Source organism: Polistes canadensis, unplaced genomic scaffold (assembly GCF_001313835.1).
Source record: "Polistes canadensis isolate GaletaPanama2010 unplaced genomic scaffold, ASM131383v1 scaffold_70, whole genome shotgun sequence".
NCBI lineage: Eukaryota > Metazoa > Arthropoda > Insecta > Hymenoptera > Vespidae > Polistes > Polistes canadensis.
In genome coordinates this window covers 324,057-346,944 of record NW_014569617.1, presented here as the reverse complement: position 1 = coordinate 346,944, position 22,888 = coordinate 324,057, and the positions used below count along the sequence as shown (strand labels likewise).

The 22,888-nt window shown below is 36.2% G+C and overlaps 1 protein-coding gene across 4 annotated transcripts in view; it reads right to left on the bottom strand.

The window, feature by feature from the left end:
• Window positions 1-22,888, bottom strand: part of LOC106786255 (sterile alpha and TIR motif-containing protein 1) — a 34,180-nt gene that overhangs the window by 812 nt on the left and 10,480 nt on the right. Inside the window, exons 1-10 of one of the 4 annotated variants that reach the window (XM_014747438.1) lie at window positions 20,136-20,242; window positions 18,370-18,537; window positions 11,495-11,629; window positions 8,696-8,925; window positions 8,322-8,586; window positions 7,471-7,638; window positions 3,646-3,747; window positions 564-2,561; window positions 323-489; window positions 36-260 (exon numbers count right to left, since the gene is read on the bottom strand). In XM_014747438.1, the coding sequence (XP_014602924.1) occupies window positions 68-260; window positions 323-489; window positions 564-2,561; window positions 3,646-3,747; window positions 7,471-7,638; window positions 8,322-8,586; window positions 8,696-8,925; window positions 11,495-11,629; window positions 18,370-18,468 (3,357 nt within the window). In that variant the 5' untranslated portion in view covers window positions 18,469-18,537; window positions 20,136-20,242 and the 3' untranslated portion in view covers window positions 36-67. Of the gene's footprint in view, window positions 1-35; window positions 261-322; window positions 490-563; window positions 2,562-3,645; window positions 3,748-7,470; window positions 7,639-8,321; window positions 8,587-8,695; window positions 8,926-11,494; window positions 11,630-12,818; window positions 13,280-18,369; window positions 18,538-20,135; window positions 20,243-22,888 lie in introns of those variants that run through there. The other 3 variants (XM_014747437.1, XM_014747440.1, XM_014747439.1) reach the window with 3 other exon arrangements.

Sequence of the window (22,888 nt, the reverse complement as noted above, 5' to 3'; positions counted from 1 at the left end):
TGTGTGCATTGAAAGGAATGACTCGGAAGAATGACCTGTTTGGAATAGCTGTGGGCGGGCCTTCTAGTCAATCTCGCCCACCGGTTGAATCTTTGTCGCTACCTCTGCTTTCATTGCTGTGCATTCGCTGATAATTCGGCGCCTGTCGCATATTTGTGCTACCTGGCGTACTAGGTGCTGTTACGTCTTTAGATGCTATACTTCTAGGTATACCTCCGCTGGACAATTCAGATCTCACAGGAATTTCACCTCGCATAAACCTATAGAAATAATATGATCCTTATTATCTCAATTCAAAATCTGCGGGTCGCGTAGAACTTACCTTTCTAATTTGTCTACGCAAGCATCTTGATAATCGTGAATCCAACGTACGCCATTAAAGTGACAAACCGCTCGCATATCTTCTGGAAGATCTTCGGCTTCAGGCCATTGAAAATTGTCTATTATGGGAATAATGTTGCACTGCGATTGTAACGCAGCCACAATTTCCTGTAGACGAATAAAACGTTTAGTTAGAATGACTTCAGATCGTTTTTGGAAAGAAGGAAAAAACGAAATCTTACCCTATGGACCCAGTCTTTACACTCGCCGTCCTGTATACACCTATCTAAAGCCTTGGGCGTGAGCACAAGGAGGAAGTGTTTGGCCTGTCTGATACTTTGTAGTAAATTATTATCGAATTTACCAGCCTCTAACCTTTCGACATCGATAAAGACTGAAAATCCGCGTAGCTGCAGGTGAACCTTGAGTAAGCTAGCTAATTGAGATCCATTAGATCTCCTATAACTAACGAACACATCTAACGATTTATTCGGTGATTCGTCTTCGCAGGAACTGAACTGATTATGTTGCATGTTCTTGATTGCATCCAATATCCTAAGTCGATGTATGCTATTCCCGATACCACACTCGGTCAATAGTTGATCCTCCGACACATTCCTGATCGAATCTTTGTCAACGCCAGCGTTGAGCATACTGTAAGTGTATATAGAAAATTCTTGACCGATCGATTGTAAGAAACTATTTAAATTTCCGGTATCCCTGCTACTATAGTCTGCCATTTTTTTGAGGTTTTGAAGTTCTCGCGTGAAACGTCTCCTTCTAATTCCATTCGTTAAACCAATGTCTTCTTTGAGATTCTCCTCTGTCAATTGAAGCAAAAGATCACCGTCCACTCTACTTTCAACAAAATTCATGGCACATTCGGCAAATCCGATTTGTTTGACCCACTCTCTCACATCTTCCGTGGACCAAAGTGGTACCTGTTGACTAAGTTTGTGCGGTATTTCTTCGCCTATCAAACGCAAGGCTTGAGCTGCATATTTGGAAGCTATCGCATTGGGACAACTGGCAACTTTCTTCAATGGTTCGATTGCTCCTATCTCACGGAATATCTCGGTATTGCCTTGCTGTTTCTTAATACCAGCTTCCATGCAAAAGTGAAAGGCGGCAAGGTTTCTAGCTTCTTCTCTTTTCGAACTTAGTACAGGTACTAATCTCTCCAACCAGTTTTTACTTTGCCCATGAGCATGAGCCAAATTCGATTTAGCGAACTCGTAAGGATTATGCGATGTTACGAATGGTTCGACTAAATCAAGAGTACCAGACTTTAAAACGGCTGCCTCAATTTCTTTATTGGCTACCAAAACTGCGATAGCCAGACAAGCGTAATATTTGATGTTGTCGTCATTGTGGAAAGCAAGAGGGAACAACCACATAGGTACTTTCCTCTTGATCATGGCTTCTTGATTTTCGGCACCACCATAGAGCGACAAATTAGCCAATGCTCCAGCGCAATGTCTCAAAGTTTCCACGTCGTTCTTCCTGCACTCGAACAAGACTGCATCCAAACCACCAAGCCTGATAACGTCGCTACACGTACCTTCGCTGTGCTTGAACAAATGTTCCAAGATCCCAGTACCTACTCTAGAATGATCAACGGAGTTGGCATTCTTCGTGCAAACGCAAGCCACGTTGACGACCTTTTCAAGACCATGCTCGACCACGTGTGCACGATTTTCGGTGGTCAAACATTGTTCCAATAACCTCGCCGAAGAAAATTGTAACTCCTGATCGCTTGCGATACAATTGGACATCAACAAATCTAAGCCCCCTCTCGTTCTGAGAGTATTACACAAAGTATAACCAAGTTCGTGACCATGAGTAGGTACAGCCCAAGCCTTCCTGATGATTTCGTTGACTCTGTTCAACAATAACGGTGCTTTCGCGTTCTTTCCGTCGTTAGCCTTCAAACGTTCGACGAAACTATCCAAGAAACTGCAGTACTTGGTAATAGCACGTTCCACATCCTGAGGATTCGACTTAGAACATAACAAATCTAAGTCGTCCAATGGCAAAGAAAGAAGTTCATCCTCCGCTGGCCTCATACCATTCATCAATTGATTAACCGCGTTAGCTGCACTGATCATCGATGATTTAGATGTCACACCTTTCGAAGCTATCGTTATGCTCGATTGCGAGCTCGAAGCCATGTGTTTCTCGTGATTGTAAATCCCAGAAGAAGTGACCGTCTGACGTTGCTGTTGTGCCGCCATCGCCTTCTGTAAAATATAACACAACAAGACGACCAAAGTTAAAGCTTTTCATTTAAATAAAATTATCAATTCCGATTGTCATATCCTGTTTGCGTAACTAATTTATTTCTGTCGCGAATGACGCAATAATGGAATGCATTTTAAAACAAGACTTTAATAAACTATCGCGAAGATAAAACATTTCTATTGTTTATTTAACTAATGTAACAACAGGTTTTTAACTACCATTCTCGAATCGAGGCTCCACTTTCGTAGCATGCTTTTTCATTTGCCAAAACAAACAGACACCACAATTTTAATTAATCCTTCTTTTTCTTTTCTTTTTATAGTCTATTATTTCACTATAGTGTCTTTTCCTTTCGTGATAAACATAAAACAAAGTAGAATAAATGTTGTATCCAGTATCGGACACGCGTATATGTTCGTTGCTCAGAAAATCGGGAAAGACTGAAGGCTGACGACTGCTGGCTAGGCACCGTTTAAATTGGTGAATCTTTAAGCGCTTGAAATTGTGAGAAATATATATATGCACGAGTGTGTGTGCGCTTAAATACACGCGCGCTCTCTCACAAATATGATCGCAGATAGTAGGAAGAAGACTTTTCGATACGTACGACGATACACGCACGACTGCCAAAGCTAGGTAAATTCGTCTAGAAATCGTTGTTAAAGGCTACACGATTTATGGTTAGCTCGAAAAACGTATTCTTTGGTGACCGGCCAAAGTGACGAGTGAAAAGAAAACAAGATCTTATATCCAGATTTCCAAAAATTATTACATTTCATTATGTTTCATCGTATACGAGCGCGTGCGTGTAATATTTCCTAGAATATTCTATTATCAAAACGTCTCGATATTTTTCTTTCGTTCCGATCTCTCAAAAATACAACATAGTATTTTATTGTTTTCTAAATTGCACATAAAAAAAAAAAAGGAACATAAATGTATACATAAATATTTGTTGTATTTGAGAAAAATACGTTCGAGTTAAACACAGATTTCGATTTACGCGTTATTTGAAATATATTCGTTCGAACATTTATACAATATTTCTAAATGTATTTCTATCGATTTATTATAAGAACGAACCTTTTCCGAACTGAATGAGTCACTTTGTAACTTCATAGTCGACGCTGCCATGTTGTTGCTCTCTTGATGCGATAAATCTCCAGCCTTCAAGCTTCGCTGTTCCTATAATAACGAAAGAGAATATGTGCATACAAACATGGACGTATATCTAACTAAGTGTTTAGATTCGTGGAAGAGTTTGCGCAAAAAGTTCGATGCATTTTAGACAAAGTTAACAAACATAGAATGCAATAAAGTTTTGTCTGAAATCAACGAGAAGTAAGAAAATATTAATAGACGATCGAAGGTTATTATTATATCCGACTTAATCGTGCTAATTCGAATGAAAATTAATGATAACAAGTCTAAGTCTCTTGTTAAATAAAACACGAAATTATTTATCGAGAAGAATATCGAACATTCATTAAATATTCTTAACATTAAAAGAAGAGAGAAAAAAATAGAATTAAAAAAATCCTTGAAATATTAAAGCACATGATATGTTTTCACTATAACTTGTTTCTTGTTTCCTCTTGTCATTTTCAAACTTTCACAAATAAGAGCGTTGCAATCGACGATTAAAATGCTCGAGGTATGAGGAAAAATAAAGAGAAAAAATAGAAAAAAACATGAAAGATAAAAACAGGAAGGAAAATATCGATAAATTCCAGATAAATCACGAGTAGGCGAATTTGGAAAGAAGCACGACCGTCGCAGTTCCATAGCAATCTGAACGTTCTGTCATGTATCTCGACCTCTTCGATACCTTCTGACGTATTTCTCTAAATATAAGCCAAGCGTTTCGTCACGAATCCTCTTTTTTCTTGTCGCTATACATTCAAATCCTACCCATTAAAGATGCTTCCTAACATTTCACATTTACTTTTATTTTTATTAGACAAATTTAAAAGTAATCTCTTAATCTCAATCTAATTTTATTAAGAAACACTCCTCTTATTCTTAAAATGTTTCACATGCAAATGACACGAGATTTATTACAAAAAAAAATATAATAAAATGATGACATTGATATTTTATTTGGATAAAATGATTTACCGGGTTCAAACCATCGAAGGTTTTTCGTTGCAATATACCTCGATGCACTGGCCAAGGTACGCTCATCTTTATAAATATTCATAACACCCGCTAACTACTAAACGACACTAGGTAGAAACTTAAATACGAACAAATTGCGCACGTAAATATGATTGACCGATCGTTTTAGACGAAGACGAGACACGAACTAATCTTAGCAAGTCGAGTCGAATAATAAACACGATTTAATTTATTTGCGCGTTGCGCGCGAAAACTGACCGGTCACGTGACACCAATACCGCGAACTTTTAAAAGCGTAAACAGACAAACAAATCTATAAACATTATAACTATTTATTTTGTATTAGTTAGAATTTCATTTTAGAGACGTCCTCGTAGTACGTTTCCAACACGCATAAAATGTCTTTTTCTGACAAAATTTGCAACGTCAAGTTGTCGTTACAACAATAACAGTTTATCTTTTAAACAAAGTCATTAATTTACATCATGCGAATATGAGAAAGTATCACTCGTCGCACGGTTTCGATGTTATAAATAATTTCACGCGTGATTATTAATGCGACGATCGAAATGCGACGATCGAAATGCTTGCAATGCATTTCTTTCGCAATCTTTTGTATTTATATATAAACAAAATATTAATTATTTGATAGATAAAAATAATGAATGAATCATTTTCTAATTGAAGAACTGAATTACACTTTTATCCATGCAATTTAGAAAAATACAAAATCCTAAAAAACAATCTACTTTCCGCGAACGAAATCGTTTGGTTTTTCTTTGAACTTGAAAAGCCTTTAGATCGAACGGCGTAAAGAAGAAAGACGAGCCTAAATTCAAAATACAAGGAAGATAGCATCATCCCAGTGATGACAATTTCTGGCAATCTACTGGATCCACATAGAACCTTGAACGTGCATGGATCTTGAAAGCATTCTAGAAGAGAAGAGGATTACAAGTTGGCAATTTACCCGAGTCTTTCGCGGTCGAGTTCTATTTTGAGTTAAGGGGGAAGATATCGGCGGTGACAGTAACACCTAGTTGGCACGCAGATTTCCTTTGAATTTGATTGAAATCTCAATGATTGCGTCACCATAGAAACTACTTCACTGAATGGACCTAGAATAACATGACGTTGCGAAAAGAAACGCGAAACCGAACTTTTCGGTTTTCTCTTTTCTTCTATTTCTAATATATTTCAAACACTACTTGACTTACATAACTCCAATGCCACGCGAACACATTTGGAAGATCTTTTTAAATAATCAGTGCTAACGAATCAACCGAACGCGTCGACTATCATTTTTTCTTATAGAACTTACTTCTATTACAGTAATCGAAAAGTGTCGATTAATTGAGATATATGACACCAACCAATTAACGTCAATTATACTTTAACGCATCCTTCTTTTTATCTAGCACGCGATGCAATAAGATGCGTGAAGAAGAAAAATGAAATTTAGATTAGAAGAAGCCTACCCTTTCGATAGATTTGGCTCGATCATCCTTTCCCAAGATACGTTTAGTCGCGTTGATATTTCGGGTCCTTAAAACAGGAAAAAGGCTCCGTGCAAGCCTTGAAAGTCGTTGTCCCATTGACATGCGTAAGCTTTCGACGCTAACAACAAACTGGTCTGGTCTGTCTGTTCTCTGAAAGCGTTCTCTTATCGACTAAACTCGATCAATACTCAACCCCAAGCTTTTACTAAAGTTACCACTGGGTGGGTGGCTTTGGAAACACGCCCCGTAGAAACCAAATCGTTTCGTTTATGTTAGACATTCAAGGTCAATGCGGGAAAAGCCCACAGCTCAACCGGACCACCCACCACCCTTCACGAATTTCAATGAACTTTTTTAGAAAATCAATAAGTGCTTCGAGTTCCATTGATCGGTTGGGGTAACTTTGACTGTCAACGCATGGTCAACCTTAGCATTTTACATTCTAGCGTCATCCTGCGGGAAAATTCAAAAGTATCTTGATCGAGAAAACCAGATGATTCATCTCAATATGATGATGTATACATTTGTATGTAAAAATCATTTATACTGAGATTCAAAAATTGTTTGAATTTATTTTTTAGATTTAAGGATACGTCAAAGTGAAGAAATTTGATCAATGAATGTTCAATTTTCTCGATCGACATCTGATATATTACTGAAGATTCTATACGATTGCTGCTACTAATGATCAAATTGCTTTTACATATATACATACATGCATATATTTGTATCTATCGAGTGATCGAGAAGTCATTGGCTGGGATTCAAAAAGCATTCGAAAGCTGACTCAAGAGCCACGTCGCCGATACCGACACCAAGACTGACTTTCAGTTTAAAATCATCTAAATATAGAAAAGCGATGAAACGTAAATACCTGGGAAAGCTCTGACGCGTGAAAGAAATCTTACGCAATGGTTGAAAACATTTGCCGGTGTAATCATTTCTCAAGCTGAAGTTCGACGACTGCTAAATTCGATGGAAAATAAATCCTTCCGCCTATTATCGCGTTAACAGAGATATCGAATGGATGATTTAGAAGAAAAACAATTTTCCTTCACTTTTAACCGATATTTTAACGAATTTATATGGAATAAATATTCGCGTCCAAGTATGTCCTAATGAAATGGTTAAATAAAACATTTAATCGTACTATAGAAATAAATGTGAAATAGAGTCTATTATATGATCGTTTGAAAGTTCATTCACGAATTCTCTTCCACTATGAATCCAAGAGACACGTTATATTGTATATAGATATTAGAATATAAAATAATTATGCATAGACACTTACTCTAGCAGCAGCGACCCTTTTTTCAGCAGAAACACCGTCCAATTCAACGCGTGCTCTTGCTGCAGTCGAGGCACTTTGTTCCTTGTAAGAAACATCACCGGCTTGCAGTGCTCTCATTTCAGCACTGTTAGCTATTGCCTTCTCGGCACTAAATCCATCGGTAACGACCTAATCAACAAATATATAAATACAATTAAGTAATATTCATTAAAATATTATACAGATTATATTGTGTTTACGATCATAATCAGAATGGTCATCGTTCACGTCAAAAAAAGAAAACGGAATGATGATACGATCGGTGATGACAACTGGTGAGTTAGAAAAAAAAAAGAAAGAAAAAAGGAGGTAAGAAAAAATTGAAATAAATTGTAAGAGAGAGAATAAAAAAAGAGTCGAAGTCCTTGACCTAGACTACGCAGTGGAAACCACACCTCGGGCTAAACATTGCGCAGTCTCTGCCTCGTTGTTTGACGTTCTTCGAGAGTCGTTTGCTATACTCGATTATATTCCACGTGCGATCTACGAACCGATGATGATCAGCCGATCGAGATCCGTCTTTCTAATGTTAGATCGTTAGATTTCTTCCACGAGAGAAAGAGAGAGAGAAAAAAATATATCTTGGCACGCAGAGAATCATTTAATTGCTCCGAGTCGTAGAAGAGAGTATGTAAACTTAGAATTACACACAAATAATTAGAATGATCTATGACGATCTTTAATGATTATTATTCAAACGCGAAGGTCGCGATCGATATTTTCGTTGAATTTTATTTGAGATTATTTTACGACGATCCTCGCGTCGATTTTTTCTTGGTCGTACGTTCGTTGCACTAGAACATTTCACTGACCTTCGTTTTGGACGCACTCGTCATTTTCTTCTGTTCGAATTTCATAGTCTCCTGGCCAGCAGGTATACTCGTCATATTCGTAATATTCGGCATATTTATCGGTGGACTCATATTGTGAAGATTGTTCAGCGAATTGAGAGAACTCAGCTGAGACGGTGAACCTCCTGTCAAAGTTACAGTTCCTGTAGAAGGTGGTGGGGTGTCAGGATCTGGGAATGTTACCAGTGGTTCGGTCAAATCATTTTCTTCGGCAACAGGTCCGTCTCTAAAATAAACAAGGAAAATAGAAGACAGGAAAGAAAATGATTAGCCATCCTTTGTACATTTGAAAAGTTTGTAAAAAAAAAAAAACAAAAAATGTCAAGTATATTTACCTGTCAACAAGATTCTCCATGCTGCTACGTAATCGTTGGGAAAAATTCGAGGACATATTTTTCATCTCCGAGATGCCACGTTTTAATTCGGTGAGATCGCTCTTCATAGAGCTCGCCTTCATTTCACTCGACGAGGAAGAGGTAGAAAGGGAGGAAATCCTCTGAGAGGATTTCACCCTGCTCGAACTGCTGCTGCTGCTGCTGCTCTGGCTCTGATTCGTCGTTAGCATCTGCCGAGTTAAAAGTCATTTACGTTCTATTTAAGATCCACGTGAGGTGAGTCACACGCGTACTGCTCTACTCATCTCTATCTAATCGTATTTCTGTATGTATGTATATGATTGTCTCTCTTTCTTTCTCTCGCTATTTTACTTGGGTCTCCCTGGCTCGAATCTTTCATTTCCTAAAATCATTCGTATCATCCCAATAGGAATAACCTGTGATCTCAAAATTCTTTCGCGTCTCGATATTCGATGAAATTTCTATTTCTTCCAAAAATTTGCACATACACACACCTACGCACGTACGACTATATTTCATACAATGAACCATATACCTACCCATTGCTATTATTACAATGTTCTATTTTTGTGGATTAAATAATCATTCTGTATTTCTATTTTACGTAAACGCACGAAAGGGGTTACTTAACTTTTCAGCACATACGCTAATAATCATTTAAAATGAATTAAAACTTATTGTATTTTTGAACAAACGCATTTAGTTAACTATCTTTAAAGTCAACAGTAAAAGATACCTAACGAGATGAAGAGACCTACCGCAGTGAGGTAGTAAAATATCGTCTTGGACGAGAGAACTCGCGTTCAGGAAGAAGAAAATGCCTACTTCGAGTCCCAAGAAGATAAAACGGGAGGGAGAGAGAAAGAGAGAGCTTGGAACAGAACCGAGTAAGTGTAATTATAACCTTCTAACATTATTTTAAGAAGGGTTCAAAAGTAAAATATCTTTGAGTACCGAGTCCTTCGAATTGTCGAGTAATTCAATTAAATCAAGACAATTATTTGAGTATTATAAATAGAGGAAAGATATTTAATCCCAATATTCGTGTGCCAAAACATTGCTAAAAATTCATAACCATTTATCACACAGTGATTAATTTATTTATTTATTTATTAGACAATGCAGACTCGAATTTTACTGCAATTATAAAAACGAAGATATTTCATAATAATTTGAATAGAAATGCCATTTTTTGTTGGTTATTTTTATTTAATTATAAGTAAATTGTAAAGTTTATAAATGGACTTAGAAGATTTCTGACGTTCTAACGTAATCAAAGACAAAGTAGAAGATTGTTTTGGTGAGTAGCCAAAGAAGCAACATTTTCGACAAGCTGTTACCAAAGATTGAGTTGTTGGAATGTTTAAACAAAAAACAAGAAAGTGCCAATGTTCTCGTTAAAGCGTATTGCAGTAGTACCAAGATATTGGAGAATGGAAATCTAGATAAATTATATGGCAATGTTTTTCGAACGAAAGTACAGTACTTGAAAAGCAAAGAAAAAGAGGAAAAAATGATGGAAAAAACATGAACGTGGGTGATATACGGATGGTATTCGATTACACTTAAAGTAATCTTCAACTTCAAAATGTCTTGCTTCTATCTTCGTCTCTGTTTCATAATGTTTTCAATGAAAATATTCGACGAATGAATTGGCTCGAGTTTAAACAGAAACTTATTAGCAATCAATGATTTGGATATTGTGTAAATTTAATTGGAAGAAATTGATATCTTGAATTCTTATTTTTCTTTTTTAATAGTTTTGTTTTCATTTGAAAATTGTGGATTGATACATTGATTGATGCAATTAACATTGTAAATAATTATTACGTATTTTGAAAACATGAGAACCAATGGATTTCATAATAAAAGTATTAAATGTTATAAAAGTATCTAATATAAAGATAAGAGAGACACACGAATTGGTGGGCGTAACACAGAGTCATGCGAACTTTGCACTATTGCATAATCGATAATAATCGAGAGTAATTGCTAGACACGAGGCACAACTAATACAAAAATGATCTTTGTTATTTAAACAAATCAATCATATAAGTATAGATTATGATTATTCAATCTTTATCATTTGTATTTCCTTTTTCAAAGTTTCACATTTATGGACACGAAAATATCTTTTTATTAATTCTGCATATATTTATATGCATGAATGAAAAATAAAAAAAATGCAGGAAAGTAGAAACTTTAGCGATTGTTTGGGAAATCAGTGGAATTGGTCAAGAAAGAACGTAGGCGAATAAAACGTCGCGACTCTTCTTACGGTGAAGGTCGTTTCGACTTGTGCGATCTTAAAATAGAAAGTTCGATGGCAAAGGATGTACTTTTGGCTTAACGAGAATGAATATTTATTCTCTTTTGGTTAGGCGCCGGGTGCATAAAAATCATCTCTCTGTGACTTGGTCCACGTCCATGCTTAAATATATTTTCGTGAGAGAAAGAAATAAAAGGAAAAAAAAAGAAAACAACCCATTCGTTCTATGGAATATTTACACAGATGTTGCACTCGATTGCTAAGTATTCGATAATATTATAATCGATCATTAATCTCAATAAAATATGTTTACAATTACTGCTTAACCATAATTAATATAAATGTAAAGTAAATGTTCTCTCTCTTTTTCTCTATCTATCTTTTTTTAAACTATTATTTTACTATCGACGATTAAAATTATTTTTTAGGTCACAATGATAGCGAAAAGATTAGTAATATGTGTATGCTATTGTAAATGGAATGAATTTTGTTTAAAATGGAGGAACAACCTGTGATGAAGTAGTAACTTGTGGATGATGGGAAACATGGGTCCGGCCAGTGACCAGATTGTTCTTTTTTTGAAAGTTTTCCATGACCGCTTGCATGTCCCCGTTTTCTCCCCCCTCCACTGGGAACTCCGACATCTGTAATAACAAATAACAAGAGCGTGAAATGATCAATAACGTGAAATAAATTGCACACGAGCGCGTATAAACTATCTCGCCGAAATATATATTAACGATCGATCAATTTTAAAGAGAAAAATAACAAAATAAAAGGAGAAGAAAATGAAAGAAAGAAAAAAGAGAAAAAAAAAAGAAGAAACTCCCCGCTTCTACCTTTCTAACACACTTTTGTTTTTAGTACAATAATACACAAGGATAGATATTTATTAAATCGACCTATCGAAGAGTACGTGCGAGTTAAATTATCAGAGCGCAAAATGCGATACTCTCCATTAAACTTGTGAAACATGCAAATCCGAACACCCACGTGTATGTGTAAACGCGTGCACGCGTATGCTGTGTGTGTTAGTAAAAAAAAACATTTAATTTATAAAGCTCGTGGTCACATTCGAACCCGGATCTTTGCCGCAAATCGATACGACATATTATGCATATCTAACGATTCTCGATGGAGATAATCGATACTTTTTACAATAATCCTATCGTTTCGATCAATTCGACCTTTTTCTCTTTAGTTTTTTTTTTTTTATTAACATCAAACTGTCGATAATGTCGTTATCTGTAAATATCTTTTTGTCAGAGATTACCCTGAACGTTGACGCTGTCAAAGGAAGATGTACAAAAATATTTGCGTACTATCAACAGAGAATCTTTCATCTACTTTAACTTTTCAGTTGTATAGGGTGATCGATGTACAATATTTAAGTAATTACAAATACTAATTATTTATTATTATTTGATTTACTTATTGTGGAACAAAATTAATCATTATAATTGGGTTTATTTAGATAAGAAATAAAAAAATGATTATAACATTGGTGTTAATCTCTTTCAGTATAAATATGTACGTGTATAAGCGTTCTTGTATCGTTCAGTTTAATTCGATCTCTGACCCCAAATTCTCTGAGAAGATATGTTAATATCTTTCGAGTTGATTCGATAGAACAAAAAAAAAAAAGAAGAAGAAATGCGGAAAGACATTTCGAGATCGAGTCATTTCATTTGGCAATCTATCAAATCGCGAGTATGTAAGTAGTAAGTACTATCGAGTATAGAAAGAAAAATAAGAAGGGAACGAGGGAGATGGTAAAAAAGGGGGGAATAAAAAAAAAAGAAAATTTATTTAAGTACCGGTATGTGTACTCACTTTAATGCGCATTTAGACGGCAATATATTCTCGTCCCCACGTAAAAGAGGAAGAAACAATCCGTTGGTTCGAAATTCCACGATGAAATTTCTTCTTCGATTCGGAGCCACGATGTTCGCGATTTAACTTCGACATTCGAATAAAAACGCTTCCGACGAAAACATTTCATTTATATTATAATATCAGTCGCCATGATCTATCGATTTTTATTGCTTAACAGAGTGAAAATAAAATAGAGAGAAAAAGAGAGAGAGAGATATATATAAATCGATGTTACGTGTACGGTTAGTAGAAACATATAATGTTAACTCTGCACGAAGAAAGAACTCGCGTTACGTACATATATAAATACATATGCATCTATCTAAATATGCACACATTTATGTATATATATATATATATATAAATAAGAATGAAAAAGATAGAAACTGCCGTTGACCTCGAGATGCGACAACGTGGACGGTCAGAAGAGCACTGACTATCTTCTATTCGATTGGATGCGATGCGCGCGACCCCAGCGCACTTTGCCGGCCGTCGCCGTAACTAAAGAATTCGCAAACAGTTGCGCGCGCAACACGCGCCTTTTTTAAGACATTTCTTTTTCTTTTCGTTCCGGCCACGTGTCTCCTCCTTCCTTCTCTTTTGTCTTTGAAAATAATTTCAATGAAATTTCTTTCCGGTGTTATCTTCCTCTCGAATTTATAATTATATTCCGGACACGTTTTTAGTCCCTTTTCTTCGTAGAATTCCACGCAACTAACAACCGAACACCAACGTCTGAGATTTATGAATGAAACTTTTAAAGTGAATAACGCGTTGCGTAACGCGCTCTCGTAAAGAAAAAGAAAATGAAGAGTGTGAGTCCTTCCACGAACTAATGTTTTATCAGCGACCCACTTTGAATCTTAAGGAAAGGGATTATAAACCTCGTTGTATGGTGTTTAGTCGGGCCTGAAATCAATTTATTCTTGGTATCACTTTCTCTTTCTTTACTTCTCTTCTTTTTCAATCTTTTTATGCAGTTAGTAGTTTGATTGAGTTCCTTAACACCAAATTAAATTAAAAAATGTGAAGCAGTCGTATTGAATCGGCCACAAAATCGAAAACAGTAATTGACGCTGCATTTGAAAAATGTTTTGATGAAATTCAAACCAAAGCATTTATTTCATACTTTAAGCCACACGTGTCATTTGTTGAAATTGAAAACTTGGTTGAGCCTGTATAATACGTAATGTAGTATATGTAGTATAAAATGTAAACATTCGTCTCATTCTTTCGAAGTTTAGTTTTCTAAAGGTTTCACTTCTCAATATTGTTTTGAATGATCAAAGATGTAATGTTCTGTAGGGATCGAAGATATGCTTTTTAAAAAGTCAGATTAGTATGGACGCGCATCGTCAATCATTTCTTCTTTGAAAAAGAGCGACCAGCTGACTGGATAAGAGGAAGAGGGGGAATACAGAGTGGAATGTGGTCTAACAAGGTGTCTAAGAACACGACGGTTCGTTCGAATGTGTGGAATTTCGGCGAAAGCATACCGTATACTGGGTGTCCTCGAAAACCTTCACACATGTCTTGTCTCATGGAATAGTAGGAGAGAGAGAGGGAGAAAGGAAACGAAAAGTGGGAGCGTGAGAGGAACGAACGGCCACGGGATTTCCAACGGCGAGAGAGATATGTACGAGAAAGGGGGAGAAAAAAAGAGAAGGAACTGAGAAATACGAATGCGTTGGACGAAAAAGAAACTCCCTTAATGGGTCAGCGACTTTCAATCTAATCTAACCGTTTTATCCAGTTCTGATACAATAAAAACAACAAATTTGTTCCGAAAAATTGCGAGTTTCGTAATAAAATTCGATGTAAATTAACGCGAGCACGATTAGACGTATTTACATTGACGCTTGATTGAAGAAATACAAAAATTTGATAAGGAGAAATCACGTGTTTCGTTGGACGCGTGCAAAACAATTTTGTGTTTGAATCGGTGGACGATATAATTCAAATGTTTGGATAAGAAGTAAGAAATCCTTAAGGAAAAATCCAGAAGACTGGTATTTAATCGGATACGTCTTGGACGTATCAAGGGTCTCTGTCGCCGAGAGCATTGGCAGACAGCTGTAGGCGTCTTGGCTGTTGCCAGACACAAAGAGCCGATATTCGGAGACGTCTCTTCGTGACACTATCGTTATATGTTCGTATATAAGCAACCATATATATATATATATATGTGTGGGTATCTACGTATGTGCGTACGTACAATCGTGTTTCTGAGTTTCTTCTCAACGTCCTACATAATCTCTCTTCTACGTGTTATCTTTCAACCAGATTTCGATTGGCCTCGAATAATCTTCTCTTCGCATATGCATAATACATATATAGACATCTATCTATATTTTTTTTTCTCTCTGTCGATATTAGCATATCGATTAAACGTTTATAATTAAATAATCACGTTTTCCTTATCGAAACTCGCGAATAATCGATGATTTTTTCAATAAAAACAATCGACCAAGTTTCAAACTCCCGAATATTATCGTAATGTATAATGAAGCAAGTATATTCTCTATGCGTATGTATACGCATACGTGAATGTACACATGCATACTATGCCAGCTCACAGAACAAAGGGATCTTCTGTGGAGTACCCAAGGAGAACGTGCTCGCGTACAACTTGTACGGCTTATACATGCACGCATATATACTTATCCGCATACACACATGCACGTATAGATTGAAAAGAGACCAACTGGAACGCGACAGGGAATTCCACGGCATTTGGTATTGGAGACTCTGTTCGATAAGCTTTGAAAAATACGCTCTATCTTACAATATGTTACATTAGGTTAAAGGATCTACCCATCCATGTAATCGCATAATCGTTCGACAAATATTCCATTCCTGTTTTTTGTTGTTTTATTTAGTTATTTACATTCCGAATGATTCAATAGTCAGACATTTCATTCGATTATTCCTCTAGTGCAACAAAGTTAACATAGGTCGTTACATAAGTGCATTAGATCGGATGCACGCATGATCGAGACTTATCAGAAGTTCATATTCTTGATATCAAATATATATTCAAGTAATATATGCATAGAAATCAAATGAAATTGTATCGCGCGTTGATACGTACGTTCGAATATTTAATGTGTTTTTCTCTATTAAACGTGCAAATAAGTTCTAAATATTTGATCGATTGAACGATCGATCATCTTGAGATAAACCGAGGACTGATGTAGAAACACTATTGACGAGTTGTGTTACGCAACGATTGACGGAGACAGATAGAGAGGAGAAACCAGCTTATTATGGAAACCGGTACACGTAAGTATTCATCCAAAGAGTTTAACGTTGAACGAAGGAACGAAGGAACTAACGTATGCTTCCGAGAATACCGGGGACAGAAGCCAAAGTATCGAGCACTCTACCGAGAAACACTTCTTAACCTGTTTGCAACATTTCGAAAAGCGCTTGCGTCAGGCAGTACGAATAGAATCCCGAAGCATCTTCTTTTAAAATCATCCCGCGAACTCTCCCAGTTCGCGGATTTACAAAGAGGAAAGTGTGTTTACGTTGCCATATTCGTTTGAAAAGCCTCGCCAATTTCCGCCAGACAAAGTTTCTTCTTTCAAACAAAGAACGTTTCAGATTATCCGCTTTCGTTCCTACCATAATTTCGCAATTTCGCGCTTATGTGTGTACCTATAACGATCAAAGCAAAAGATTGACTAATGCGTCTCCAAGTAGAACAGTCTAAAACCAGTTTCTAAATCAAGGCCAATTGTATTAGAATATAGAAAGAAATAAACAACTTATTGATCCTACTTTAAATCCAAATCTCGAATTATCATAATCCATCGTCGAGTATGAAAATCGAGGACTTTGAGATTTCACTAGAGACTCGAAGCGATCTGTTTTAACTCGGAGTTCGTTTAAACAAATAAAATGAAAAAAAGGAGAATACCTTTCTTTCTAGAAAGGTAAAATGAAAACCGGTTTGAGGAATCTTCGAAAAGAGAGAAAGAAACTCGAACTCGAAGATTGTGCTAAGAAATTCTCACAAAAGAGGAGAGTCGATCGTTTGATTCAAATGAGTCTTATAAGTCATCACAACAATCAACAATGATTACTCATCGTTGTGAGTTAGAAGAAGAAGAAGAAGAATAAGAAGAAACAGAAGGAGAAGAAGAATAAAAAGAAGAAGAGGAGGGAATGAAAACCTGACCTAGTCATTGTACACATATACGCGTATGTGTGTGTTTGCGAATGCGTGCTTGTGTGTAGAAGCGTGTCTCTTCGAAGAGAAACGCGATGACCAGGATTTGATCTCTCCAGACAGGAGGAGACGAGAGGTCAACACAGACGGTACCAACGACGGTACCGACGACGGTACCGACGACGGTACCGACTACGACGGCATCGGCATCGGCGTCGTTTTAACCCGATGATGTCACGTCGTTGTAACGGATCGTGACGTGGTGTCTTGATTGCTCGTCAGATATTACAAGTGCGAATCTCGTTTGCGAGAGTCGAACGATGACGCATAGTCCACGAGTGACGTTTCACGATTAGATCGTAAGAGAACGAACTTCAGTGGTTCTCATAACCGACATCTTACTTCTCTCTTAACCCAACGCACATTCATCGAATACCATACTCTTGAGAATCCCTGTCCATGTTGTCGATTAGATAATAAGACAATTTTCTTTTTCTTTTTATTTGTTTTCTCCAATATATTGCAATTATCATACTCGCTGACATTTCTCATAAATGTCACATAACATCGTTGTAATCTGTGAAAATTGAAGAACTCGATAATAAAGATCTAGGAAGGATCTAACGAATGCAACGAAATACTTGGACCCAGCCCACTTATTCATGAATCTCTGCTTCGCCAAGAGACTACAAAAGAGCACGATGTTTAATGTTTTCCTAAGTTAGATTCCCAACGGTCACGTGCAGATGATACATTGGCATACCGAAGAGAGAATGATGAATATTTAAATTACACCTTGGAATACCTACAGATTAGGGATTTATGTAATACACGCAAATAATAATATGTAATACGAGCGAACGAAATTTTTCAGTTTGTTATTTCCTTTCGTCTGAACCTTCATCCCTTCTCTTCCATTCACCCTTCGATTCTTCTAATATCTTCCGAAACAAACGTTTGTTAAAGTAGACTCCGTTGTTATCTCTGAGCGTATCGGTTCTCTTCTTTTAAAACACCTACTCGAATAATTGCACGATGATGTCATCCGTGAATATCATCTTTTAATGTAATACGAAAAGTATGTGTTCCTTTGTAAAAAAAAAAAAAAAGAAAAAATGATTAAATTACTTTAACGATTCGTGATCGATGTTTGTAATGACGTGCAAACACATCGATGCTGTTTATCTCAGAAATCATTTCCTTTTATTTAAGGATTTTCTTTTCATACGTAATACGACGAAACAATCGTACGACACAAACATATATAAGCTTTGACTTGGCACGTACAGAAAAGAAAAAAAGAAAAAAAAGATTGGAACATTTACTCGAACTTACAGATTTCAAGAAGGCACCCCTACTGTTCTTGTAGACGGAACTTTGCAGCGACTTGCTTCCATGCTTGTGCAGCATGTTTAATCCTCTGTCGACGCTCATTCATAAAAATCGAAAGGTCTCATAGACCGTCTGAAGATTTCCCTCCGTCTTCTAATCACTTCCTCCAAACTGTCACAATTATTCGCACAGCTGTGAGTAAAAATTGACTTTTGTTTTTGCTTGCCCTAACACGTTGACTGTCACCCTAATTTTACGCGTTTTGCCGTAGGGGCCACGATTTTAAGATCAAATATAAAACAACAATTTAGTAACGTCGATCGTGGATGACCCACATGGCTTAATCCCAATGTGCCAGTCAACGTGTTAATTTTATTCAATTGGTTTAAAGTACTTCATTAAAATAAACAAAATTTGTGTTTTTCCTTGACATCTTTCGATCCTTTGCCGTTGCAAATTATAAGAAGAAAATATAATAATGGAAACGAAACACGTTGTAGACAAGGAGTTTTAGTTGAAATATTTTCGAAAGGAAAAATTTCAAAAATCTCTTCTCAAGTATTCTTCTCATTTATCTCTTCCAAGTTTTATCAATGTTAAATGTTATTGATAAGAAAGGCTCCTTATCAATAGAGAGTTCCGGTATTACGAGTTAACTACAAGGTTCAATAATAAGAAACGAGAAGATATACATACTCTTTTACTCGATTTATACGAACGAATATCGCGATATCGGATTTGTTTTATTACTGGCAAAAGAACACGAGAAGTGTTGACTAACAGATCGAGCAAGGTCGATAATATCGTGTTTATAACAATACTATGTAGGTAACAGCTGTTCAAATATTCCCGCCAATTTGTTCGGACACGCACACACATTCGAAACGTGAACAATGCTCCTTTGAAAAAAGTACCAAAAAAGAAAGAAAAATAATAATTGAATAATTAAAATACGTGGAAACTCTGTAAGTTGATATTCTAATAATAATAATAATAATAAATATACAAAATACTTATCAATTAGATATGAAGTATTTGTAAGAAATCATTATAAATAACGAACGAGGATTTAAATTCGAAGAATTAAGAATACTTTTGGTTAGATTTATCAAACAAATTTCTTATTAGCAATATCTTCTCTGATAAAGTTCATGGAAAAGATTTCGGTATCGGTCTTCAACATTATTTACAATACTGATAGGAATGAGGGGCACGGCACGGAACGGCACGGCACGGCACGGCACGACATGGCACGACACGGATTGGCAAACCGAAAATTTCATTACGATATCGATTTAAAAATAAACTAACTTTGTTATTCAATGAATGAAAAAAAGGAAAAGAGAGAAAGAAAAGAAAATAAGCAACAACATTCGTTTCCTCCCGGAAATCACGTATCGAATCTCCGTAAACGGACTCCGTTGCATGTTCGTCGCACGTGCATCGAGTTACTGCATGCTTCGACGATTATTATTTACATGCTAGCCTGACGTCTAACACAGTCACATACACATGTTCGTTCAAGATTGTGTTTCCATACTGTGCATTTGAAAATTGAAGAAAATTTGGAAAAAAAAAAAAACAAAGAAACGCAAAGGATCGAAGACAATGAGTGTAAAAATGATCTTACGCGTTGATAAATTCGTTGGTTGAAATTGTGCACATCGAAAAAAGCTTATGAATATTTAGAAATTTTTGGAAAATGTGTAATGAAAATGAATGAACGTGGGTTTTAATTCGATAAGAGGGAGTTTCACTTGTGCGCTCACTTTTATCGTTTCGCTATCTCTAAGCACGGTCGTTGATTGTGCCGGTTTTCGTTTGTTCGATCGATCGATCGATCGATCAAATCAATTATTCGATGATGCGTCGCCAAGGAAGAACACGCGTTGACTGACTATCAGAACGACGCGACTCGAAGAGTCTTTTGCTGGCGACCTGTTTACTATCAAGCAGGTGCTGGTGGTAGTGGTAATAATACGGTGGTGGTGTGTTAGTAGAGTAGGAGTAGGAGAAGTACGCATACGATTCGAGTAAAAGGAAGGTGCCGTCTCTATATCGATAAGAGTAGTGGGGAAGAAAGACTAACATTCAATAAGGTGGAGATGGAGTTAGCGTAGTGGTGGGTCAATTTGAAATCTTCCAGGAATTCAATGATTCATCGCAAAAGGTGAGACAAATGTATACGTATAATCTGCACGTTAACCTGTTTATTGGAACCAAAAGATGTGGGCGGGCGCGCACGTATTAACAAATTATTTCCTCGGATTCTACAGATCTCCATAATTGTTCCTTCCATCGATTCATGCTGATAATTATTTTCATATTTCTCGGTATGGATTTATTATTAAACTGTTATTTAATATGATGGGATTGTGCAATGTACAAAATTGCTATCATTAGTAAGACTAATAATGAAGTAAAATAAATGAAAAATTGAAATGAATGATTTGAAATCCTGATCTATTAAGTAAAAGTTGGATACGTAAGCGATTGATCAAAAGTCAAATGTATACAAATTTCTTGTTCATTCCAAGCGTCCATTCAATCGTTGCGATCCATTCTCGCTTCTCATTGGACAGAAACGAATAGTCACTGGTCCATTCACTCGACCGATGACGTAATCACGAGCGTACTACGCGTACGGAGTGGTGTAAGTCGGTGCAGGGCCGTCATCGCTACTCTCTGATTCTGAATTGACCAGACGATGTTGTATATAACTATGTGTATTTATGTATGTATGCATCTATGGATGTACACAAACGAGAAGACACGTGCAATCTGCGATAACCAATTTAACATCTCCCTCCCTCTCTCTCTCTCTCTCTCTCTCTCCCACTCTCGAATAAACGTTTACCACAAACTCAGAAGAATGTTAAAGACTGATGTTAAGGTTTATTTATGGTTACGTGAACTTTTTATCGTTGATGATGACAACGATGACGATGGTGATGATGAGATAAAAAAGCAGTATGTCTTTAATAAAGATATCGCTAATTTATTTTATCATCTTACGCGTGTGTCTATTTATAAACGTTTTGAACTTATCTCGAGATAATATCTTCAATAATTATCAATATATATAAATTATAAAATAGGATTATAAAATAAATGATTTACGCATATGTACGCGCGTATATGCATCTATGTATGAGAAAATTGTGTAAGAAAAGAAATTCGATCATAAGCGAGGCGAGGAACGAGAAGATAACCCTTCGTGGAAATAACGAAGAAAACCATGAACTTGGACTTTTAAGTATGTGTGTGTTACTCAACTAGCGTAACTCGGCCGGCTATGAGTCACTTCCGAGTCAAGGATGTCACGATTTCTCACGAATGCTTGGAACTCGTAACACGCTTCGACGAATTAAACATACATTTCGATATATCATTCTTCCTAACAAAATAAAACCGAATTAACTATGAAATTATTATGAAATAGTACAATTATATATTTATTACTAAATGTTCTCTTTTCTTTATTTTAATTCTAGTAGCAAGAACTTTTATCCGGATTGCGAGTTGAGTATATGCGAGTTCGATCAAAGAAATATTAACCTCGCACATATTTATTTATGTGTGTATAAATGAGAATACTTAAGATCGCAAAAGGGTTGCCTCGATTCAGTCGAATATTTCGCATAGCGTTTGGTTCGTCGAACCTCATAAGACTCTCATAAGAGCAGGAGGTTCCTCTATTAGGATGCCTGGCATAACTTCTTTGAAGTTTCTATAAATGGATGCCTTCCTACCTACTTCCCTCCTCTTTAAACGTTTTGTATTGGTTGAAAGGACTTTCATGAATTAAAAAAGAATATATGAAAAATGAATACACGTACTCACGCACGCACATACATGATTTTTTTAAAATAAAATTGCGGAGACAGAGTTATCGTTAATAAAATCAGGTCTCGAGTCTTATAGAAATTGGCTGTAAACGAAATATCTTGGCTTATCGCTAAGCTTTCGAGAGTTTAAATTAACCATTGCACGTCATTGCAAACTTGAAATTATCCAACTACACTTTCCAACTGCACGATACTTTGTGATACCTGTTTCTAAATCGAGATACACTTCAATCCAGTCTTTCTCAATTGCATCAAAAGACAAAAGGAAAAAGAAAAAGAAAAACGAAAAAAATACAAAGGATATTTAGTACGAAAAGTTTGCAGTTTAATGAGAGTACCAAAAAATATTCCAAATTAATTAAATCAATTGGAGAAGCGTGCGAATATTATATATTCGATAAAATATTTCATTCGAGGCATGATCGGTTATGACTTTGATATAGGAGTAATAATATCGACGGTTACACGATAGATCTATCGATTATTTGCTATCCATTAACTTATTTTACGGTCACTTTTATTATCTTGTAAATTGCAAGCCTATACTAAATAGTTTTGATTCATTTCGTTTCGATGCAATTGAAAGATCGATAAAATTTAACTTGCGCATGCATAAAAATATTGCAACAGAGAAAGAAATAGAGAGAAAGAGAAAGGGTGTGTCAACGTGAAAG